The 17,799-nt window shown below is 44.5% G+C and overlaps 1 protein-coding gene across 1 annotated transcript; it reads right to left on the reverse strand.

Annotated features, from left to right (window-relative positions):
• Positions 1-458: 458 nt before the first annotated feature.
• rnf150b (ring finger protein 150b) lies at positions 459-16,068 on the reverse strand. Its single transcript, XM_071541259.1, has 6 exons — positions 15,443-16,068; positions 7,465-7,715; positions 5,554-5,708; positions 3,514-3,610; positions 1,366-1,636; positions 459-577 (listed from the first exon to the last, which is right to left on the reverse strand). Exons 1-6 carry the CDS (start codon positions 15,897-15,899, stop codon positions 459-461), a joined length of 1,350 nt encoding a protein of 449 aa, XP_071397360.1. The 5' UTR covers positions 15,900-16,068.
• Positions 16,069-17,799: the final 1,731 nt, after the last annotated feature.

Raw genomic sequence — 17,799 nt, forward strand, 5'->3', positions numbered from 1 at the left:
CCACTATGTTAAAACCCCCCTGGACCCACCTTGGGTCAAGACCGTTTCCATTTGGTTTGGCTCAGTTCTGATGCTAGTTCACAACCAGCAAAGTTCACAGAGGTCCAAAAAGTTAAACCCAGTCAAAATCTGGAACTGATTCGGTCCAGGCTGGCTCCACTCTAGTTCTGATGCAGTTTGATTCATCAAGGTCCAAGAGAGTCAAACCCAGTCAAAACCTGCCATTGGTTCTGGCTTAGCTTCCGCTTAAAAACCAGTCCAAACCAGAACCCGGTCCTGGGTCTAGCTAAGGTCATGCTCAGTCTTCTCCGGTCAAGTTTGGTTCTGGTTCAGATCTGGTTAAAGTCGGGCCGCTCTCCGGACCTTCAGGCCCACCGAAGTCCAACCCTGTTAAAAATCCGGCCCTGGTTTGAGTCCGTTTTGTTCCCCGGTTCTGGTTTGGTTCTGCTGAGCTCCTCTCAGGACTTGTCCCCAAGGGGACACTGCTCCAGAGACCCCTCCTCGTCCGACAGGCCCGTTTCCACGGCGATGACCAAGGACGCCACCGAGGCGCTGCTCGCCATTGGCTGGAGCTCACCTGGAAGGGGGAGAGGGGTGAAGCGGTTAGATGGAAGACAAGAAGACATGCGCACCGGGATTCTATAGTGAGGAAGACAGTGAGTTGGGCCAGTTGATTGGTCAGTCAGGGGCCCAATTGGACCAGAGTCTGAAAACTGTCTTTGTCTCTCTCCTCTGCCAATGGCCCACTCTTCTCTTTAGTGCTTTTTTCCAACGACCTAACCTAACCACTGAAGTAACGTGTTAAAATGTGTATTAAGTGTCATTCAGTTGATAATTCGGTTGATGATGTCACTTTCAACGCAGAGACATCTAAAACAGTGTCAACTTTACATTGAAAGTCACATTATCAACCGAATGACACTTAATGACAATACTCGTAAACATTCATAAAGTCTAATTCATGTTCATGTCAGTTGTCATGAGGTAGTTATGACAGTGTTATGTCAGCCTTATTCAACCCCCTTCAAATAAAGTGTTGCCATAACTTTTAACATTTCTGCTTATATTATTTCACCCATTTTAAGAACAGAAGAGTAAATCCAAAATGGGTCATTCATTTTCACCATAGGCAAAACAAATCAGTATTTAGATCAAATCAGAAAGCCCCAGCAAGTGTAATACTGCAGAAATGCCACTGGGTGTCAGTATAACATTATTGGACATGCCCCTATAGGCATTATATGGGCATATGGCTGTGTTTGACTCTCTCGCCTGTCTGCTACCTGTGTGAGTGTGTGTGTATGTCAGTGGCGGCCGTCACAGGACTGTCCCGGTCTCTCAGAGTGTGTGTGCGTGTGTGTGTACCTGTGTGTGTGTCGGTGGTGGCCGTCACAGGACTGTCCCGGTCTCTCAGGGTGTCTTGGTCCTGGTAGTCCTGCGGCAGGCCGACCCGCCGCACCCCGGGGTCCAGCACCACCGAGGAGCCGCCGCCCTCGCTCAGCGTGCCGTCGCTGGACGCCCCGGACACCACGGCCTCCAGGGCCAGGGCCCCCACTCCCCCAACACCCCCGACCCCGCCCACACCCAGGGCCAGGTCGTAGTCCAGAGGCAGGTCGTCCAGGCAGTCTGCATTTAACTGGAGGAGGGAGGGAGGGAGAGAGAGAGAGAGAGAGAGAATACTGAATTATTTATTGTTGAATTCTTGAACTGAATTGTTGAGTCATAACATGGCACACACACACACACACACAGAGATACAGACAGATACAAAGTGTGATCTGTATTTTAATGCTTTGGCAATATTGTTTTTAACTTTCATGCCAATAACGCATGTTGAATTGAATTGAGAGAAAGGGGGAGAGAAAGAGAGAGAGAAGGATGAAGGAGAAAGGGAGGGGAGAGTAAGAGGAGGGAGGATGGAGGGGGAGGGGAAAGAGGGAAGGAGGTAGGGAGGAAAGTTGGGATATAGGGACAGTAAGAGAGAGGGAAGGAAGGTTGAGAAGAGGGTGAGAAGGGACGATGGAGGGGAAGAGGGTAGGAAAGGAGAGGAGGGAAGGGAGAGAGTAGGAAAGGAGGAAAGTTATAGTAAGGAAAGGTATAGTAAGAGAGAGAGAGAGGAGGAAAGGTGAGGAGAGAAGATGGAGGAGGGAAGATGGAGGAGGGAGGAGAAAGAGGGTAGGAAAGGAGGGAAGGATATGTGGATGTAGATAAAGAGAAGGGGGGAGGGTGACAGGGTAAGGAGGAAGGATGGAGGGGATGTGAGAAAGAGGGAGAGGGGAGAAGAAGGGAGGAACAAGGAAGAAGATGAGAAAAGGAGAAAAGAGGAGGGAAAGAAAGGAGAGAGCGAGAGGGAGGGAGGAGTGGAAGGAGGGCGAGGAGAGAGGAAAGAAGAGGTTTGGAGGGGGGGGATGAGAAGGAGAGAAAGTGGCAGATAAAACGGTTAGACGGGCAGAAAAAAAGAGGGTTAGGAGAGTAGGATGGAGAGAGGAAGGAGAGAAGAAGAAGAGAGAAACGTCACTGTCAACATCATCTTCTTAAATGTGCTTGTTGAGAGAGAATGAGCTTTCTGGAACTTTCTCAGCCGACTTCAAATTGAACCAACAGCGGGACCTGGAGGCTATTTGATAAATAATCATCAGTAATGTGGATATAATGACTAAGTGGGTAAAGGCAAATAACAGAACAGCTAGAACAGTCTGGTAAGTTCAGAAAATGACATCACTTTACTGTAACGCAGCCTTTAAAACCAGGAAAAGACACTTATGCCATATCACCATATTACAATATCCAAAATCTAAGAAGATATCTAGTCTCATATCACGATATCGATATAATATTGATATATTGCCCAGCCCTAATACAGGTTAAAAACACAAAACAAATGACTCTTCTTGCATCAAATGCATCTTTGGGCCTATACCCTGACAATCTATCTTTGGGAAGGCATGAAATTAAAATGGCTGATCTCTGCTTAATTCACACAAAACATCTGATCGTGATCTACTGGAAAAATGTGTCACGCCCTCACATCAGCCACTGGCTTAAAGAACTATCATCCTGTCAAACATAAGCTCTGTGAATTCTACAAAATGTGGGGCCTTTTTCTACGTCTTCTTGAAAGCGAAGATCTGCAACACCTTCTGGATTCATGAATCCTCTCCTGGCTAGTCCTATATAGGCGTTTGATACTATAGTATGTACATTTGTATTGAAAATATCTATTATTCTTATGCTATGCTCTACATTTGTATGCCACTCCTGCTCTATTGTCTGCACATTCGCTACTTTATATGTCTAAATGGAAATGCACTGTATCTTTTATCTCATTTGTTTGTTTTTCTTTCCTGGATGAAGTGTTTGGAGGGGGAGGGAAGGGGCAATTGTCTACATTGTATGTTAACTTTTACATTGTATCCTTGATTTAATTTTCATCAAAAATCCCAATAAACAAAGCTTTAAAAAAAATAAATAAATAAAAAAAAAGACTCTTCTTTAACTAGCGGAGTGACTCACAGCGATGCCCAGGGCCTTGAGGATGTTCATCTTGCACATGGGACAGGTGCGATGGTCCAGCAGCCACGGGTCCACACAGCTCTTATGGAACAGATGTCTGGAGGGGAAGGAGAGTCAAGTTAGATCAATTACAATCAATCAATACACTGTCGATGCTGGCGTTGGTACATGAGATAACACACACACAGATGCTGAAGAGATGCAACAAAAAAATGTTTGAAATGTTGACAAAGGAACATGTGTTTTCTAGTTTATGGGTGTTGGTGCTCAGGAGAATAGAGATAATAAAACACACACACACACACACACACACACTGATAGATATGAACACATACAGAGGTTAGAGGTGGTGAAAATTGGCTGATTTACTTTAGGGAAAGCAGATGCTAACAATAAACTGAAAATCGTTTATTCTGCCATGGAAGGAAAATGTGCTTTCGTTCAATAAAGAATGGCATCGTAAAAGTATATAAAAAAGGTTAGAACCAGCAGGGTTCCCACACCTTATCACTGATGAAATTCCAAAACTTTTCCATGACTTCTCCATGACGCCTTTTTCAAATTTCCATGACCAAATTTTAATGAGACTGAATGAAAAAGTAACCATCAACTACACTAACTTTAACCATTAGTTTGTTTTTCAAAATCAAGGATTATAATATTATTTGAACTCTGTCAACAAAAAACAGTCAGCAAAGGACAATTCTTCCTCCAACAGGGAGCCAGCCACAGCTTTTTGGGACATTTGAATTAAAAAAAAAAATAATAAAAAAAAACATTAACATGACAAATTTCTAGACTTTTCCAAAACATTCCTCCCTTTTATCATTTTTCATAACTTCTCCAGGCCTGGAAAATACTATTTTAAAAATGTCATGCCATTTCCAGGTTTTCCAGGAGTGTGGGAACCTTGAACCAGTATGGAGGGTGAGGCTGAAACATTTTCTCCGACATGCAACTTGATTTGAAGACTTTTATTCTGAAACCAACTATGAAAAACCTGACTATTTTTAAGTGACACCTTAAAAAAATGTTTACTGGCATGAAGGAAAGTCCATTACGTCTTATCCTTACTTATGAATCAGCTTAACAGATTTACTTGCAAAATACAGGGTTCCTACACATTTTCCATTTCAAAATCCCATCATTTAACTAACTGTGTGACTGGATTTGAGGCTTTTGGTCAGTGTTCAATAAAATGTATTGATTCATAGTGGTTGGGTGCAACGCCTAAATCATATCGCTCTGTAGCTGAACTTTATTCTACACAACAAAAATCTGAATATGTGAAAGAAAATGTGTTCATACATGTATTTAAACTTTCCCAGACTCTTTTTTTTTTGTGTCATTCCCAAACTTTTCAAGACCTGGAAGAAGTGATCAAATTCAGTTTCCATATCGTGAGAGAACTCTGAACTCTGAAACGTTTTTTGGGGGATAGAAAATCTTGTTTTGACACAAACTTCCTTCTTTCAAGAAGATGGAACAGCAGAGGAAGAAGGAGAAGAAGAGGATGAAACAGCAGAGGAAGAAGGAGCAGAAGAAGATGGAACAGCAGAGGAAGAAGGAGAAGAAGAAGATGGAACAGCAGAGGAAGGAGCAGAAGAAGATGGAACAGCAGAGGAAGAAGGAGAAGAAGAAGATGAAACAGCAGAGGAAGAAGGAGCAGAAGAAGATGGAACAGCAGAGGAAGAAGGAGCAGAAGAAGATGGAACAGCAGAGGAAGGAGCAGAAGAAGATGGAACAGCAGAGGAAGAAGGAGAAGAAGAAGATGAAAAAGCAGAGAAAGGAGAAGAAGTAGAAGAAGATGAAACGGGAGAGGAAGAAGGAGCAGAAGAAGATGAAACGGCAGAGGAAGAAGGAGCAGAAGAAGATGAAACGGGAGAGGAAGAAGGAGAAGAAGAAGATGAAACAGCATAAGTCAAATATTGTGATTTCAATATTTTGGTCGATTTATTGTGCAACCCCCCGCTGGTAACATCATCTCTGCTGGGAGGAGTGTGTGTGTGTGTGTGTGTGTGTGTGTGTGTGTGTGTGTACCTGCAGGGCAGTATGCGGACCACGTCGTTGGCCTTGTAGCCCTCGATGCAGACGGCACAGTTGTCGAAGTCGGCCTCCGTCTCCTGGTCTCCCTTCCTGATGGTTCGAACCTGCAGCTTACTGATGGCCTTTTTTGCCGCGTCGCCGAGACGACGCTGGAGGGGGGGGAGGAGGAGGAGGGGGGGGGGGGGGCAGAGAGAGGACAGAAAGATTTAATCCCAGGTGAAATAGTAGTATAATAGTTTTATTATCAGGGTTCCCACACCTTCTTAAACATCAAATTCAAGGACTTTATTTCTATTCTTGCACAAAATATATAAACTCAAGCACTTTCAATGACCCATGTCTATTTATGTCTATTTTTGAAGTGAAGTTTACAGCAGAGACAGACGGGAAAGATCAGGAGAGCGAGAGAGAGAGAGAGAAAGGGAGAGAGACGACGTGACAGAGGTCCAGGTCTGGGCTCGAACCCGGGAGGCGGCGGTGACATCATCGGACCGCCGAGCCGACGCAGGAACACCTGCCTGGGCTCCGTGATGTGTTTTTCCAGCTCCACTGCTTCCTAACGCGCTGCAGCCACCAGAAACTGTTTTGACTCGGCCCGAACGCCGAGGTACAAAACAGGAAGCGGTCGGCTTTCACTCTGGGTGATTTGAGCTCTCTCTCTCCCCCCCCCCGTCTCGTTTTTCCATGACAAAGGCTGCGTACACACTGCCAGAGTCTGGTAGTGACTGAATTTGTGCATGAGAGTGAATGAACGGTTCAGACTGGAGCAGGCTGCAGTGACATGACTGGACTGTGCATGCAGGAGTCTCTCTGCTTAACAACCCAACTGAACTGAACTGAGTGAACTGAACAGGATCAAGCTGCAATGAGGACTGACAACCATATCTAGCTCCTACCTCCTTACCTAACTTCCTATCTACCTCCTTACCTAACTTCCTATCTAGCTCCTACCTCCTTACCTAACTTCCTATCTAGCTCCTACCTCCTTACCTAACTTCCTATCTAGCTCCTACCTCCTTACCTAACTTCCTATCTAGCTCCTACCTCCTTACCTAACTTCCTATCTAGCTCCTACCTCCTTACCTAACTTCCTATCTAGCTCCTACCTCCTTACCTAACTTCCTACCCTCCTACATCCTTACCTAACTCCCTACCTACCCTCCTACCTTCTTACCTAACTTCCTACTCTCCTACCTCCTTACCTAACTCCCTACATACCCTCCTACCTTCTTACCTAACTTCCTACCTACCCTCCTACCTCCTTACCTAACTTCCTACCCTCCTACCTCCTTACCTAACTTCCTATCTACCCTTCTACCTTCCTACCCTCCTACCTTCTTACCTAACTTCCTACCTACCCTCCTACCTTCCTACCTACCATCTTACATAACTTCCTACCCTCCTAGCTTCTTACCTACCCTTCTACCTTCTTACCTAACTTCCTACCTACTCTCCTACCTTCTTATCTAACTTCCTACCCTCCTACCTTCTTACCTAACTTCCTACCTACTCTCCTACCTTCCTACCTACCATCCTACCTTCTTACATAACTTCCTACCCTCCTAGCTTCTTACCTACTCTCCTACCTTCTTATCTAACTTCCTACCCTCCTACCTTCTTACCTAACTTCCTACCTACCCTCCTACCTTCTTATCTAACTTCCTACCCTCCTACCTTCTTATCCTCCTTCCTACCCTACAGCAGCACTCCTGAATTATGTCAAATGGCCAGATTTTGAAGACAACCAATCATCATGATGGCAAAAACTAGGAAAATAAAGCCTGGGTTGAAAATAACCAGAATTACTCTTTAACTTAACTAAACTGGCAACCCTCCAGCCACAAGCTCGCATCTTTCACCATCAGCCTGTCACTAGAACCTGTGTGTGTGTGTGTGTGTGTGTACCTGGTTCCTGTCCCTGGCGTTGGCGTATCTGAACCTCTGGATGTAGTAGAAGACGAGCCAGGCGAGGGAGATGATCATCAGCACGATGAAGGAGATGGACACGAACACCACCGATGTCCGGCTCACGTACTTCTGCAGGTTCCGCGTGCCGATGGTGATCGTCATGGTAACCGTCACGTTGCGCTCCAGCAGCGAGACCACCTCGCGGCCTTTGGGTTCGGGGATCATGATGGCGACCACCTCGCCCGTACCTGGAAGACACGGAGACACATAGCTTAGTGTACGAGTTCAGTTCCACTTTAACTTGGTTGAACATACGCTGCAGCAGAAGAAGATGGAACAGCAGAGGAAGAAGGAAGAAGCAGAAGAAGATGGAACAGCAGAGGAAGAAGCAGAAGAAGATGGAACAGCAGAAGAAGAAGGAGCAGAAGAAGACGGAACAGCAGAGGAAGAAGGAGCAGAAGAAGACGGAACAGCAGAGGAAGAAGGAGCAGAAGAAGACGGAACAGCAGAGGAAGAAGGAGCAGAAGAAGACGGAACAGCAGAGGAATAAGGAGCAGAAGAAGACGGAACAGCAGAGGAATAAGGAGCAGAAGAAGATGGAACAGCAGAGGAATAAGGAGCAGAAGAAGACGGAACAGCAGAGGAAGAAGGAGAAGAAGCAGAAGAAGATGGAACAGCAGAGGAAGAAGGAGAAGAAGATGGAACAGCAGAGGAAGGAGCAGAAGAAGATGGAACAGCAGAGGAAGAAGGAGCAGAAGATGGAACAGCCGAGAAAGAAGGAGGAAGAGCAGATGAAGATGGAACAGCAGAGGAAGATGGAGAAGATGAAGATGGAACAGCAGAGGAAGAAGGAGAAGATGAAGATGGAACAGCAGAGGAAGAAGGAGAAGATGAAGATGGAACAGCATAGGAAGAAGAAGCAGATGAAGATGGAACAGCAGAGGAAGGAGAAGAAGAAGATGAAAAAGCAGAGAAAGGAGAAGAAGTAGAAAAAGATGGAACAGCAGAGGAAGAAGGAGCAGAAGAAGATGAAACGGCAGAGGAAGAAGGAGAAGAAGAAGATGAAACAGCAGAGGAAGAAGGAGCAGAAGATGACACGGCAGAGGAAGAAGGAGAAGAAGATGGAACAGCAGAGGAAGAAGAATCAGAAGCAGAAGAACCAGCAGCAGAGGAAGAACAAGAGGGAGCACACGAAGAACAAGCAGCACAACAAGAAGAACCAGCAGCAGCAGGAACAAAAGAAGAAACTTTATTGACCCCTGGGGCCAAATAGTTTGTTCTTTTGCCCCCCTCCACAGGGAGGTCAGAGGTAGCAGAGAAGAAGAAGAACCAGCAGCAAAAGAAGAACAAGCAGCTGAAGAAGAACAAACAGAACAAGTAGCTGAAGAAGGACAAACAGCAGAAGAAGAACACCTTAACCCCCGACCCACCAGCCTGGTGGAAACTGCTGCTGATTGTGTAACTGGATACACACCAACACACACACACACACACACACACACACACACACACACACACACACACACACACACACACACACACACACACACACACACACACACACACACACACACACACACACACACACACACACACACTACTGTGTACAAACACTGTCTCTGTATTTGTGAGGTAGAGAATATTTCAATACAAGCGTGTGTGTGTGTGTGTCTATGAAACCACACCATCCAGGCTGCTTTTGGGCAAATCAGCAATTTGAGGTTATCCTTGTGACTGAGGCCTGACTCTCAGTACACACACACGCACGCACACACACACACACACACACACACTTGATAGAATCTCTGCTCGTCTCTCTGAGGAATGCTGGGAACGCTGGGAACTCTGGTTTGAGGTCTCAGGTAATGATTCCTCCAGGTGAACCTTCTGGCTGCTACACTGTTATTATACACACACACACACACACACACACACTCATGAACACACACACCAAAGCCTGCCAAGCCAAGGACCAAAACGTCCGGGGGTTTTTTCCCATTGCGCCAATAAAAGTTGTTTTATGTGCAGATGATGTTGTTGCTGCTATTACCATTTTTATTAGAAGTAGTAGTAGTAGTAGTAGTAGTGGTGGTGGTGGTCATGGTAGTAGTAATAATTTAGGCCTGGGATTCTCAAAGCCTGTGTTGAGGGTCACACAAAAAAAAATGCACTTTTGAAACAAGAGATGGACTTGAAACAAAATAAGTACATTCCTGCCTTCTTTACTACCTCCCTACCTTCCTTTGTACCTACCTACTTACCTTCCTACCTTCTTACCTACCTACATTCCTGCCTTCTTTACTACCCTCCTACCTTCCTTTGTACCTACCTTCTTACCTTCCTACCTTCTTAACTACCTACCTTCTTTACTACCCCCCTACCTTCCTTTGTACCTACCTTCCTACCTTCTTAACTACCTACCTTCTTTACTACCTCCCTACCTTCCTTTGTACCTACCTACTTACCTTCCTACCTTCTTACCTACCTACATTCCTGCCTTCTTTACTACCCCCCTACCTTCCTTTGTACCTACCTTCTTACCTTCCTACATTCTTAACTACCTACCTTCTTTACTACCTCCCTACCTTCCTTTGTACCTACCTACTTACCTTCCTACCTTCTTACCTACCTACATTCCTGCCTTCTTTACTACCTCCCTACCTTCCTTTGTACCTACCTTCTTACCTTCCTACCTTCTTACCTTCATGTCTTCTTTACTACCTCCCTACCTTCCTTTGTACCTACCTTCTTACCTTCCTACCTTCTTACCTCCCTACCTTCCTGCTTTCTTTACTACCTCCCTACCTTCCTTTGTACCTACCTTCTTACCTTCCTACCTTCTTACCTACCTACCTTCCTGCTTTCTTTACTACCTCCCTACCTTCCTTTGTACCTACCTTCTTACCTTCCTACCTTCTTTACTACCTCCCTACCTTCCTTTGTACCTACCTTCTTACCTTCCTGTCTTCTTAACTACCTACCTTCCTGCCTTCTTTACTACCTCCCTACCTTCCTGCTTTCTTTACTACCTCCCTACCTTCCTTTGTACCTACCTACCCTTCCTTCCTTCCTGTCCTCACAGCAGACAATAAAACCAGTAGAGACAGAGTTTCGCCCCCGAAGGCCTTTAAATATTCTCCAGCTCCACCAGAGAACATTTACACCTCTTCGGGAACATGTTTTAGTTTATGAAGCTCCAGTCAGTGGGAACATTTGACCAGGTGGGAATGATACTCCTGGAGCAGAGGAACAGGATCTTTCTCACTTCTACACTTTTGTCAAAGGCCCGAGTATTTGATAAATCGTTGTCAATTTGTAAACGTGTCACAATTACCATTTCAAATCTATCAGCTGTTCGGTTTTGTCTCCATCTTTGGTGCCAAGCGCTCATTTTACGGGCGCAGCATCACGTTGGTGCGATGCAAAAAGGCTGTGTGAAGCCCTTTGTGACGAACCAGAAGCCTCTTTATAAATAAAAGTAACATGACTTCAGTAGAACACACGGCAAATTGTCAACTCCTCTTTCCCTCTCTGCTGCCGTTTCCTCAGAACATCATGAAAAAAAAAAATCAGAGAAATGTGACCAGGAACGCCGAAACAAGTAAGAAAACAGAAAGCTCCAGTTAGAGATGAATGGGAGCGGTGTGTCCAAGACAAATCAGATCATGGAGAAGGAGGAAAAACACTAACAGCCAGGACCGGATCAAAGAGGGGAAATAAAAAGTGTTGTGGTCCTGGATTTGATCCCAAGAAAAACTGATTTCCACAATAAATGGCGTCTAATCACATCACAGTTGTAATTCCCATGTGTAATAATCACAGAATCCTGGAAAATCATTTAATCTACACACCTAGTCGGACAGCGCTGGACGCCTGCTGGCCATTTTTACCCAGCTGGAAAACACCGGCAAGCTTGTGTCAAACTACAAGTAAGAGCCAAAATAAAGGCAACGCTTGAGTGAATGAGGGCTACAGAGCATATTGACAGCTGGTTCTTCCACACAGGTCTGGATTCCTAAGATAATGAAGCAGTTAACGTCCTATGCAGTGATGCCAGATATGCAGAGTAATGAACAGTTCACCCAAAAAAAACTGTGTTCCTTTTTCAAGTTGCTTCATCTGATTATCAGAGGAGGCCTGCGGGCTGTGGTTCAGTATTTCACAAGAAAAAAAAAGCAAAAATTTGAGAAAAATTTGAAAAATGACAAAACAGAAAATGCGTATGGTAGAAATGTTTTTTCCCCCTATCCCATAAATCATCTTGCAACCCTCCAAAAATGATCCCGCGACCCTCAACCCCACTGAGCCAAAGCACAGTGGTGATGCTGAAACAATGTCTGGTGCTGGGTTGAATATCGCCCAATTACATTAAGTACCGATGACAGGAACATGAAATTCAGATATACAATGTCTACGATTATATCTGTCTTTATTAACCGTGCAGCCCTGGTTTCCTTCCAGGAGGCTGGTGCGGCGGATCAGAAACCAGATTAAAAACCTCAACCCGTTTCCTTTAACAGGAGGGTCGGTTAGCGATCGGTTAGCGATCAATACGAAGGTTTCTAACAACCCTGAACCTTCGCTTTAAAGGTGGTGATGAACAGAAAACACGGCATGGAGGGCAGAGGTGCTCTGTGTGTGTGTGTGTGTGTGTGTGTGTGTGTGTGTGTGTCAAGTTGGATAAACCCCCTGAGGCCAGCATTGCACTCTGTCTCACCCACCAACACACACACACACACCATTTGTAACTGGATAGAACACCGAGATCGATTAGCCTGTACCTAAAAATACACCCCTGGGATCAATGTCTCTCTCTCTCACACACACACACACACACATCCATCCACACACACACACACACACACACACACACAGTATCAGTGATCATACTGCCGTAACAGCCGAGACACGAGGCTGTGAAACTACGAACACACCACCAGTTTGGGAATGAATCAATACGACGATATGATATATTACTTTCACTCATACTCATTCACTCTCTGTCTAGGGTTAGGGGTTCCCAAACTGGGGTCCAGGGGCCTCCGGGGGTCCTTGAAGGAGGTTCCAGGTCCCCGGCTAAACGAGGAACGGTTTAATTTCACTGTATGAGGATCAGAGGCTTCTCTTCTCCCTCTGCACCTACACAACAGACGGTTCTATCCTTTAATACTGAATCAGAACCGACTGACAGGGTTCCTACACACTTTCCATTAAAAAATTCCATACTTTTTCCAGACCTTGATTTGTTTGGAAGATTTTGTCTGGTGTTCAATATGATTTACACAGATAGACATCTTGCCCCTGCTAACAAGGTCATATCACTGTATAGATGAAGATTGTTCTACACAGCCACAAATATCAGAATATGTGAGATGATTGGCAGGGTTCCTACACGGTTTCCATTTTAAAATTCCAGATTTTTCCCAGACCAGGTTCTTGACCGGATTTGATTTTGGTGGGTATTTGATATAATGCATGCTGACAGCGGCTGGGTAATAAGAGCGTCCCTCTATCTGAACATTATTCTTCACATCAACAAACACTGCTGAGTGGCTCTACAACAACATAAAAGCTAGAATGATGTGTGTATCGGACCTGAACCGCAACATTTTCCATACTTTTCCAGACATTTTTTCCAAATTCCCAAACTATTCAAGACCTGGAAAAGATCAAATTCATTTTTAATACTTTTCCAGACTTTCCACACCTGCGTAGGAACCCTGAGAAAATCCTATCAAAGGGGGGTCTGTGGTCTGTTGTGTCTCAACTCCAGCCTGACCTGACATGAACAGGCCTGGGAGTCCCTGGTCTACATTACAGCCTGTATCTGTTCAATTGGGTTTAATTCAGCCAGGTTTGCGGTTGGAAAATTTGATTACTCTTCTTGGTGAATTTAAAAACTTTTGAAAAGACTTGGAAACACATTCAATAGGGAACTGTGGCTGTTATTTTACCCCCAATCCAAATTTTATTGCACTTGATATTAATTTGCGTGTGACACGATACAGTTTTATGTTTCTATTTTTGTAAGTTACTTTCTCTGTTGTGTTATCTGTAACTTTGTGTGAGTTTGATTGCTGCTGTCTTAGCCTGGTCTCTCTTGCAAAAGAGATTTTAAATCTCAATGAGACTTTATGGTTGAAATCAATATCATGATAATCATAAGGATTTTTTTTGATATCAATATATATCACAATATGGCTCACATATGCAAAATCACGTTAAATAATCAAATGAATGTTCATCTCATTGAACCGAATGGTAATGTTAGGTGTGATGTCAAACAAAACTGAAATTTTCAAATAATATTCCTACCATACCTCATTTTATCAGAGTTTTTAAGTAAAATTTGCTTGTCATCATCAATTCAGACAGCAGAAATGTGTGTCACGATATCAAAACATCTTCATATCATCACGATATGATTCCACTGAAAGACGATAAATGATAATATTGAATTATCACCCAGCCCTATTTTACCTGGTTAAATAAAGGTTACAGTTTTTTTTTTAATATGCGAGAAATCGGCCTGCTAGCTGTACGATACCAGAGCTTTGATTTTGATACCAAAAGTTTAATATCCAATAGGGCCAGGCGATACTTCAATATTATGGTTTATCGTCCTTCCGTGGAATCATATGGTGACGATTTGGTGATTTTGGGAAATAATGAAACACGATTCTGCTGTCTGAACTGAGGAGAAGAAGCACATTTTATTTAAAAACTCACAAAATGAGGTGTGGTGGGAATATTATTTGAAAACTTGACTTTGACATCACACCGAACATTACCACTCAGTTCAACGGGATGAACGTGAATTTGAAAATCGAGCCCTAGTATGGAAACATTTGCTACAGAACAGCAGACGGTGAAATCCTCTGCTAAGTTTCTTGTGTTTCTGCGTTGGTTCGGACAGGTCTGCAGCAGAGGTTTTGGTGTCGGCTGGGTGTCCCTCTTCCGCTGTGGAAAACAAATCCATATTTGGCTCCTGGCGCCGGTTGGTGAACCAGATTAGACGGACTGGGACCCAGTTCAAGATGTGGCAGACTGTTCCGACACCATTTCTGCCCTCAGCTGTTTGGCTTGGCTGAATTTTGCACCGACAACACCAAGGCCTAGTTTACTATTTTTGTCCTTTCTCTCTCTCTCTCTCTCTCTCTCTCTTTCTCTCCCTCTCTTTCTCTCACACACACAGTTTGTGCATGTTTGCCTTGTGCTGTTTGTATTTTCAGGCAGCTGTAAGACCTTTACACCCTTCACTCTTGGCTGCAAATGAAGAAAAAACCCGTCCAACTCCCTCCATTGATCTTACGTTATTTTTTTACCTTGTATTTTCCTTTTATGATCTTTCTAGGGTCACAGGAAGATTTGTTCCATCTACTGTCAGGGTGCTGTGACCTCTGACCCTTGACCTAATAGTTGGTTGTAACGCTGGGGATCTAGGAATTGAAACCTATTCTCTGGCTGCGTCTATTTACTAGGGCTGGATGATACGGTTGAAATCAATATCACAATAATGATATGGATTTTTGACAATATCAATATATATGTATGCAAAATCACCTGTTAAATAATCAAATTAATGTCCATCCCATTGAACTGAATGGTAATGTTCGGTGTGATGTCAAACAAAACTGACATTTTCAAATAATAGGCCTATTCCTTAAAATGTTCCACACCTCATTTTATATAAAAAAATAAAATGTTATCATCAGTTCGCGATATCCCAAAATATAATATCGATAATACAACGATAATATCGCCCAGGCCTATTTTTTTTTCTCTCTGGTTAAGAGTCAGTTGTGGCCTAAATGTCTAAAAATGTAAATGTATAAGATGTTATTATTGGCTGCTTGTGATCTGCGAGTTGAAGCTCATTCTGCAGCTGCATTCACTAGTCGATCTGGATAAGAGAGCATCAGCTGAATGGGTCAAATACAAACACTGTGCAGTAAACCAGCTGTTGTGATCATACCTGGGTGAGGCATGGTGATGGTCTCGTTGGCATTCGCGGATCCCACGTTAAATATCACGACTGCCGAGGCGTTGTGGCTGGCGGCGTGGCGGATCTTGTCCTTGCAGGTGCAGTTTCCCCGGGCGATCAGGGCGATCCAGGCCCCGGTCTGAGCGGGCACCGCGAACCGGGTGTTGGGGTCGCAGGCCTGCCGGTCGTGCGGCGCGGCCGGCAGCGCCACCGTCCCCTTGGCGTCCCGCTTCAGCGAGTGCTCCCCGTACCGGCCGCACTCCGTCTTCTCGGTGCGGACCTCGGAGGTGGCCGGGTCCACGTAGGTGATGTTGACGAAGGCGGTGTACCACTCCTCCCGCTCGGCCACGGTGAAGTCCAGGCACAGCAGGTGGACGAAGCAGAAGGACAGCAGCCACGTCGAGAGGGCCAGGCTGCGGCAAGCCGCGACCAGCGAGCCCGGGGCCATGGCGATCCTCCCCGGTCAGAGATAACCGTCGGTCGGTCGGAGCCTGATAGCGGTCAACACCGGAGCCGCCTATTCCACCATGCTAACCAGCTAACCGACCGGGGTTTTATTTAGTTTTTACTTCGCTCTCCACCCCGTTTTTGTCCTCTCCTCTCGCCTCTTCTCCTCCTTTTTTTCGTGTTTTCAGCCGCTCCTGTCCGCTTCTGTTTGGCTAGCTAGCAGCAGACGCCTAGCGTTAGCCGTCTCCATTTCCAACAACCGAGAACAAAACAAACACCCACGGGAAACCCTCCACGCAAAAAAAAAAAAAAAAAAAAACACGGTTCGACAAAATAAACCGTGAAAACGACGCGTCTGAATCTTACCGACGTAAAACACCGGACGGTTAGTTTATTCTACAAACAGGTCCGTTAGTAATGTGTTTAATATTAAAGCTAGTTGGACAGAGCAGGCCAGGTGAACTGTATTGTTTTGACTGGGCCTGAGGTCCAGTGTCAAGCTAGCGAAATTAAGAGACAGGACTTCCGGTGGTTTATTTAGACAGACAGCCGTCACGTCCGGTGAAAAATAAAACCCCCGCCGACCACTTGCATATCGAGTAGTACAAAACAGAAAAAACTATAAAATACTAATAATAAACAAAATCCAAAACGTCAAACTCATACTCATACATTTATGAATACATACGACACCTATTTTGTAGCTTTCATAGGGAAAACTACTGTGCCACTCTTTAGGGTTGAAGAATTTGTAGTCATACATTTACCTAGCCTCAACTGAGACTAACATTTACCCATCCAAAAGACACGGTTTAATCAGTATACAGTATATTAATTTTATGTAGCCTAGCCTATATATTTTTTTATTTTTTATTTTTTACAGCTACAGCCAAACTCTATATAAACTCTAAATATAACTTAATAAACGCCCCAATACCCACTTTTTTTTCTCAAACGTGACAAACGTTACGCTTTTATTTTGAAGGACAAATCCTTTGATTTCCTGTCTTGTGTGTGGCTAACTCTGGCTAGCTTGACGAAGCTGTTGGTGGCTGAGAGCGGAGCAGCGCCGCCTCGCGCCTGGAGGAACAACACAAACAAACAACAAATACACATTGAGTCGAGACATACCCTGCGTTCCAAATCGCATACTTTTTCTTTTTACTACACTACGTACTACATCTGCCCTTAGAAAGTATGTACTGTGCATGTAGTAGGCAGACAATTGGGACATACTATTTCGTCATCACATTGCGTCTTGAACTTTGACCCTCTTGCTTATATATCCGTCGCAGCAATACGGTTGCAGTTTGTTTGTTTTGTTTTTTTCTCTCTCTGGCGGCTCAGCATGCGGCTCAGTCGAAGTGACGTGTCTTCCGCTGCGCAGAGGATTGTGGGTCAGAATAGCCAAAAAAGCATGCTGGCCTGCATACTGCAAAATTCGACCGGATGTAGTAGGGTATCCGGGTATTTTCTGGCATACTGCATTGACATGCATGAATTGGGACATGCTAAATCTTTTTCTGGCATACTAAATAGTATGGAAGTATGGGTATTGGAACGCACCCATACACTTTCTTTTCCCTTCCTCCGCTCTTTTCATTTCCTCTGAACATCTCCTTTCCTTTCCTCCTCTTTCCTTTCCCTTTCTTCTTTCATTTTCTCTGATTACATTACATTATGTAATTTAGCAGAAGTGTCTACTTCTCTTTCCTTTCATTTGCTTTATTCATTTCCTCCTATCTCCTTTCCTCTTCTCCCTTTCCTCTGCTCTTTTCCTTTCCTCCTCTTTCCTTTTCTGTTCTTCTCTCCTCTACTTTCCTTTCCTCTGCTCTTTTCCTCTATTTTCCTTTCCTCTTCTCTTTTCCTTTCCTCCTATTTCCTTTCCTCTTCCCCCTTTC

This window comes from Centroberyx affinis, unplaced genomic scaffold, assembly GCF_046629955.1.
Source record: "Centroberyx affinis isolate AG114_WGS23_722 - 3 ecotype Tasmania unplaced genomic scaffold, CSIRO-AGI_Caff_v1 ptg003847l_1, whole genome shotgun sequence".
Lineage (NCBI taxonomy): Eukaryota > Metazoa > Chordata > Actinopteri > Beryciformes > Berycidae > Centroberyx > Centroberyx affinis.

What these genes read in the sequence shown, in the direction of transcription:
- rnf150b (XM_071541259.1), bottom strand. Translation starts at nt 15,899, where the DNA reads ATGGCCCCGGGCTCGCTGGTCGCGGCTTGCCGCAGCCTGGCCCTCTCG. An exon ending in GTCCGCATACTGCCCTGCAG is followed by an intron (nt 3,611 to 5,553) that starts GTACACACACAC and finishes CTTCCCCTCCAG; the next exon opens with ACATCTGTTCCATAAGAGCT. An exon ending in TCAAGGCCCTGGGCATCGCT is followed by an intron (nt 1,637 to 3,513) that starts GTGAGTCACTCC and finishes TCCCTCCTCCAG; the next exon opens with TTAAATGCAGACTGCCTGGA.